Source organism: Miscanthus floridulus, chromosome 2, assembly GCF_019320115.1.
Source record: "Miscanthus floridulus cultivar M001 chromosome 2, ASM1932011v1, whole genome shotgun sequence".
Classification (NCBI taxonomy): Eukaryota; Viridiplantae; Streptophyta; class Magnoliopsida; order Poales; family Poaceae; genus Miscanthus; species Miscanthus floridulus.
This window is the reverse complement of record NC_089581.1, coordinates 73,659,767-73,665,817: the sequence shown is the minus strand read 5'-3', so window position 1 is coordinate 73,665,817 and position 6,051 is coordinate 73,659,767. Positions and strand designations below refer to the sequence as shown.

General features: G+C 62.7%; 1 protein-coding gene across 1 annotated transcript; it reads left to right on the top strand.

The window, feature by feature from the left end:
- The first annotated feature begins 1,354 nt into the window (after nt 1–1,354).
- Nucleotides 1,355–6,051, top strand: LOC136536719 (uncharacterized). Its single transcript, XM_066528917.1, has 4 exons — nt 1,355–1,427; nt 1,517–1,925; nt 2,013–2,185; nt 5,818–6,051. The coding sequence occupies exons 1-4, from the start codon at nt 1,389–1,391 to the stop codon at nt 6,049–6,051; spliced, it is 855 nt and encodes a 284-aa protein (XP_066385014.1). The 5' UTR covers nt 1,355–1,388.

Here is a 6,051-nt window from a genome sequence, read left to right as displayed (position 1 = left end):
TGCGAGGCTCCCCGCCGCCCGTTCCTGAGGACGCCCGGCGGCGATCCGTGAACAGGGCGCGTGCCGAGGAGGAGAAGAAGAAGAAAGATGCCCAGGAGGCGAAGCGCACGAAGAAGATCCTCGCGCGCGAAAAGCTGGACGCCCGTCGCCGGCGCCAGAGGCTCGACGGTCTCCCTTTGGAGCCGTCTCCCTCGCCGTCGGTGTCGGATTCTTCGAGCGACGGCGGTGGGTGCGAGGTGGGGACGGCCTGCCTGGAACACCTCCCTAACATCAGGGAGATGGTTCCCGGGGCGCCGGCAAGGAGCCTGACGCCCCTAGGAGAAGGAGGAGGTGTCCCGGGGCCAGTGGTGGCCCGTCCCGGCGCCGAGGCCGGCACACCCGAGGCGCGGGTGTCGGAAGAGCGTGCCGTCGACCCGATGGGTTCGACGGTGGAGGTTGAGCGGGTGACGGTGGGGGCGACCCCATTATCTCCGCGAAGGGTCGAGGAGGTGCCGGGGTCCGACGGGGTCCAGCTGGCGCTGGTGGACACCGAGGCCGCGTTGCTGCCACCACCGCCGCCGTTGCAGAGGAGGCGGACGGTGTCGAAGCGGTTGCATCCCCGTTCGCGGTAAGCGTCTTTCCTGGCGGAGTCCGCTTCTTGTTTGCCCCTTGGTTGCATGCTGACCTTGGGAGTGTCTTTTCTTGCAGCCAGACGCTTCTGGTGGGAGACCCTCCCTTGGCGCCCCGTAAGGCGCTCAAGGTGAACGCTTAGCTCCTCCGCCCATCAGGCAGCGGAGGCGCAGGCTGACGCGCAGCGTGGCGCGGGATCGGGTGAGGCCGTTTTGGAGGAGGCGGCTGCCCGGGAACAGGGGGCCGAGGCGGCCGCGGAGCGAGTGGAGGAGGAGGCCGCCCAGGAACAGGGGGCCGAGGCGGCCGCGAAGGAGGCTGGGGCGTCTGCTATTGCCGAGGCCACTGAGGGCGAGGCCGTAGCCCCCAAGACCTCCGATGTCAGGGCGGTGGACACCGAGGCCATCAAGGTAGAGACGGCGGAGGCCAGAGCCCTCGGGTCCGTCGAGACCGAGGCGATGGAGGTGGAGACGGGGCAAATTTTGGCGCCGCCCCTGGTTCAGACAATCTCGTCTGATGATTCCTCCCGAGGGAAGGAGGCGGCGGACGTCGAGGCGGCCAGTACCGCGGAGCAACAAGTCCCAGATCCTGCCGAGGGGAGTTCGGCCCTTGTTCCGCTACGGCCCGAGCCCCGTGGGTGGAACTTCCCGCGCGTTTTCTGGCGGGACCAGGCTGATCCCGAGGGGGAGCCTGTGTTCGCCCTTGAGGACGTCGCCGAGGGGGGGCGTTGGGATACCCTCGAGGAGTATCGCCGATTGGCCGTGCGGTCGTTGCAGACAGCGATGACTGTCATGGAAAGGGACTTGCCTGGTGTCACTCGGGTGAGTACTTTCCCCTCTCGTGCCGCGTTGTTTTCTCTCCGAGCCCGCTTGCAGTGTTTTGACGTGTGTTTTTTGTTTTGCCTCCTTAGGAGCTCGAGACCCGATCCCTTGGGAAATCGGTGTTCCTGCGAAATGAGAGGGATATCTGGGACCAGCTCCGGCGCCAGAAGGGCTTGCTTGCCGACGCCCAGGGACTATTGTCGGCGCGGAGTGCGGAAGTGGAGGACCTCCGCCTTCGTTGTGCCGACATTCAGGCGGAGTTGGCCATGGCTAAGGAGCAGTCCGCCCCTCTGGTGGCCAAGATCAAGGAACTGGAGGAGGAGCGAGACTCCTTCAGGCTTCGGGCCCAAGAAGCGACGGCCTCTGCGAAGGCTACAGCCGGGCAGCTGGGTGCGGAGCAGCGCGAGCATCAGGCGACAAAAGTCGCCCTGGCAGAGGCTACCAAGGCGGCCGAGGCCTCTCGGGTCGAGGTCTCAGCCTGGAAGGGCAAGGCCGAGGGTAAGTTCCGCTGAACCATGTTCCTCGTTCCATTTGCTCTTTTTGTCCTGGTTCGCGCTTGACTCCTGACCCCTTGCTGCGACGTAGGTCTGGAGAAAGAGGCCTCCCAGGCGGCTGAGGCTTCCGTCGCGGCGCAAGCAGCGCTGGATGCCGAGGTCCGGGAGCACGAGGCGCTGCGCAGCGCTGTCCGGTCTGCCTGCGAGGCTCTGGACGTCGAGGAGGTCCAATCAGCTAGCTCCCTTGGGAGCCGCCTCATCGCTGTTGAGCGGCCACGTCCGCGAGAGACTCCGAGGGGCGTTGCACACGGGTGTCAAGCGCGCCCTGGCCGTCGTCTCCTCGCACTACGCCATCAACCTCGAGGCTGTCAGCGACGGCTACGTGTTGCCAGAAGATGACGAGGAGGCTGATGCAGAGGTCGTGAGGCTGTTGGAGGCGGCCGAGGCACCTGGCACCGCGTTGGCCAAGCTGTTCGAAGAAGAGGTGGTCCCTCCCGCGCCAGCCGCCGATCCTTGAGCTTTGACCTGGGCCAAAAGGGGCCATGTAACCGAATCGAGTTAGTTGCCGAATCGTGACGTTTTTTTGTGGCCGTCGAGGCCCTTAAAGTGTTTGCGTATGTGTGCTTCTTAACTGTTTTCCATTTTATTTCTAAGTTCGTGCCCTCTGTCCCGATCGCGAAGAAATCCCTCGGAACCTAAGCCGTCCTTCGGCGAAGGGCGGTGAGGGAGCTGCCGTAGCCCAGAGGCGTAGGCCGTTCTCACAACTCAGCCGGCCCTTTGGCCTCTAGACAGGCTTTTGGTCTTTGGGTTTCTTGCGAAGGTCCCGTCGGAGCGCGAGAGAGTTTGGTGTGGAAATTTTCGGAAAAACGGTTGAGAAATGGTGTCCGGGACTTAGGGGGGTTCCCCCTTTTTAGCCCCCGAGGGAGGCTCGACTTTGCAGAGGCAGAGCCGAGTCTCCCTTATTGCGTTATAGTGACGTCGAGCCCCTATCGATAGATAACCTCTCTGCAAAGAACTTCCTCGGAACCTAAGCTGTCCTTTGGGCGAAACGGTGGTGAGGGAGCTGCCGTAGCCCAGAGGCATAGGCCGTTCTCACGACTCGGCCGGCCTTTTCGCCCTTGAGACGATCTTTCGGTCCTTGGGTTCTATTCAGCCGATTTGTCTATAAGGGGGTTCCTCGAAAGATTATAACAATTTAAAGAACGCTTCTTTATTCATTTCGAGAAACAATGTAAACAACGTTTGGAAATTTAAGGGTAGAAACGACGTAGCTGTTCTATGTTCCAAGCGTTGGTGAAGATTTCGCCCTTCTCGTTGGCTAACTTGTAGGTCCCGGGCTTCAGCACTTGAGCGACGATATACGGCCCCTCCCAGGGTGGGGTCAGCTTGTGGCGGCCCTTGTTGCTCTGCCTCAGTCTCAGCACTAGGTCGCCCACCTTCAGGTCCCGGCTTTGGACGCGCCGGGCTTGGTAGCGTCGTAGGGCTTGCTGATACCTGGCTGAGTGTAGTAGCGCGAACGTCGCGGGCCTCCTCCAGTTGGTCGAGGGCGTCTTCGCGGGCAGTGCGGTTGCTTTGTTCGTTGTACGCCTGTAGCCTCGGGGAGCCAGTATTCTAAGTCAGTGGGGAGGATGGCCTCGGCTCCATAGACCAGGAAGAACGGTGTGAATCCCGTGGCTCGGCTCGGGGTATTTCTTAGGCTCCAGATGACTGACGGGAGTTCGGCAAGCCATTTCTTGCCAAACTTCTTCAACTGGTCGAATATTCTTGGCTTAAGGCCTCGTAGGATCATGCCGTTGGCACGCTCTACTTGGCCATTCGTCCTTGGGTGCCCTACGGCCGCCCAGGCCACCCGGATGTGGTGGTCGTCGCAGAACGTTAGGAATTTGCGCCCGGTGAATTGTGTCCCATTGTCAGTGATGATGGTGTTAGGAACCCCGAACCTGTGGATGATATCCGTAAAGAATAGCACCGCTTGCTCGGATTTGATCTGAGCGATCGGACGAGCCTCGATCCATTTAGAGAATTTGTCGATAGCTACCAGTAGATGAGTATAGCCCCCGGGTGCCTTCTGCAGAGGCCCAACCATGTCCAGTCCCCACACAGCGAATGGCCATGTGATGGGGATGGTTTGGAGGGCTTGGGCCGGGAGGTGCGTCTGTCGAGCATAGTACTGGCATCCCTCGCAGGTGCGTACTAGCTTTGTGGCGTCGGCCACCGCCGTTGGCCAATAGAAACCTTGGCGGAAGGCGTTACCTACGAGCGCCCGAGGCGCCGCGTGGTGCCCGCAGACTCCCGCGTGTAAGTCCTGAAGTAGGGATTGGCCAGCCTTGGTGGTGATGCATCGTTGGAGAATACCAGACGGGCTGCGCCTATATAACTCGCCGTTGCAGAGGACGTAAGTCTTGGCGCGACGCGCAAGCCGTCGGGCTTCGGTTCTGTCAGCAGGAAGCTCTCCTCGGACGAGGCGATCAAGGAAAGGGACTCGCCAGTCCGTTCCTTGGTCGGTCTTGGGAGGCTCTTCGTCAATCGCCATCGCCTCGGGCTCGGCTAGCGGGGTCTCGACGGCAGAGGGGGCCTCGAGCCCTGCGGTGGGCTCGGCCGATGGGTCCTCTTCCGTCGCCGAGGCGTAGTCGACGGACGGCTTGTGGAGGTCTCTGGCGAAGACGTTCGGAGGGGCCGGGGTCCGTGCCGACGCCATCTTTGCCAGTTCGTCCGCGGCCTCGTTGAACTTTCGTGCAACGTGGTTGAGTTCGAGACCGTCGAACTTGTTCTCCAGACGACGTACCATCGCGCAGTATGCCTTCATTTTGGGGTCGTGGCAGCCTGACTCTTTCATCACCTGATCGACGACGAGCTGCGAATCACCCCGTACGTCGAGACGTCGTACTCCAAGTTCGATGGCGATTTGCAGGCCGTTGACGAGGGCCTCGTATTCGGCGACATTGTTGGAGGCGGCGAAGTGAAGCCGGATTATGTAGCGCATGTGTATTCCGAGGGGCGAGACCAGGAGCAGGCCCGCGCCGGCCCCAGTCTTCATCAGAGACCCGTCGACGAAGATCCCTGGAAGTTCCCGACGAAGATCCTAACCAAGTCGCGCCAGTCGTGGATTTGCGAGGGGGGGAGATGCTCAAGCCAGGCTCGCGCCGAGTCCGTCAAGAGCAAAGGGAGATTGCGGATGATGAGCAGATCATCGTCCGCGCCACCCAGCTGACAAGCCAGGCGATAATCGGCTAGCCATAGCTCAGGGTTCGTCTCGCCGCTATACTTGGTGAGGTTGGCTGGCTGTCGGAACCGGGCGGGGAAAGGAGCAACGCGGATGGCCCTGCTGAAGACCCGAGGTCCTGGCGGCTCAGGGGAGGGGCTGCGGTCCTCACCACTGTCGTAGCGACCGCCTCGGTGCGGGTGGTAGCCTCGGGCGGCTCCGTCGTCGTGGCGCCGTCGCCTGCCAACTACCTCGTGGTCGCCTTGTACCTCGCGTTGGTGTCCAGGTCGGTCGTGCACCGAGGGGGCCCTGTTGACCGTCGGCGCGCGAGCGGGGCTCGGGACGGACCGAGGCATCCCGAACTTGGCAGGGTCGTTGCCGTGGTTGCTCCGAAGTGCCTCCCGCGCCGGGCGGGAGGCGGAACTTTCGGCCTGCTGTACTGCTGCGGTCTCGAGGAGGATCGCGGGAGCTCCCCGCGGACCCGTCGCCCTTCGTGGTGGAGGGCTCGGGCATCGCTCGGATCAGCATCGCAGCAGCTGCGACATTCTGGCTAGCGCGGTTAAAGATTGGGGGTGCTCTCCGCCCTCGTTGTCGTTGATGCGGTGATGAACGTCGCGGGCCCGCGCTCGGGCTCCTCCGCCCCTCACCGCGCCCCTCGCTGCTCCTGCTCGAGAGTGTCCCGGAGCTGTTGCAGAAGGAGTCGGTCCTGTTCGACCTTGGCCTGAAGCTCGCGGAGCTGCTCCAGGTCTGGGCGACGATGCCCCCCGTGGACGAGATTTCGTTCCGTGCTGCCGGGGCTGCGAGACGAGGAGGCGTGGCACCACCCGTCCCCGCCCGGGGCGGTGAACGAGTGCCTGTCCCTTCTTCCTCTTCGCCCACCGTTGGCATCCCGAGCCCGACGTGGAAGCACTCGCGGGATGGATCGTAA

Bases quoted from the DNA above. Each gene is read 5' to 3' on its own strand.
- LOC136536719 (XM_066528917.1), top strand. From the start codon at position 1,389: ATGACTGTCATGGAAAGGGACTTGCCTGGTGTCACTCGG. The intron at 1,428-1,516 runs GTGAGTACTTTC...TTGCCTCCTTAG, and splicing joins ACTTGCCTGGTGTCACTCGG to GAGCTCGAGACCCGATCCCT. The intron at 2,186-5,817 runs GTTGAGCGGCCA...GAGCTGTTGCAG, and splicing joins TTGGGAGCCGCCTCATCGCT to AAGGAGTCGGTCCTGTTCGA.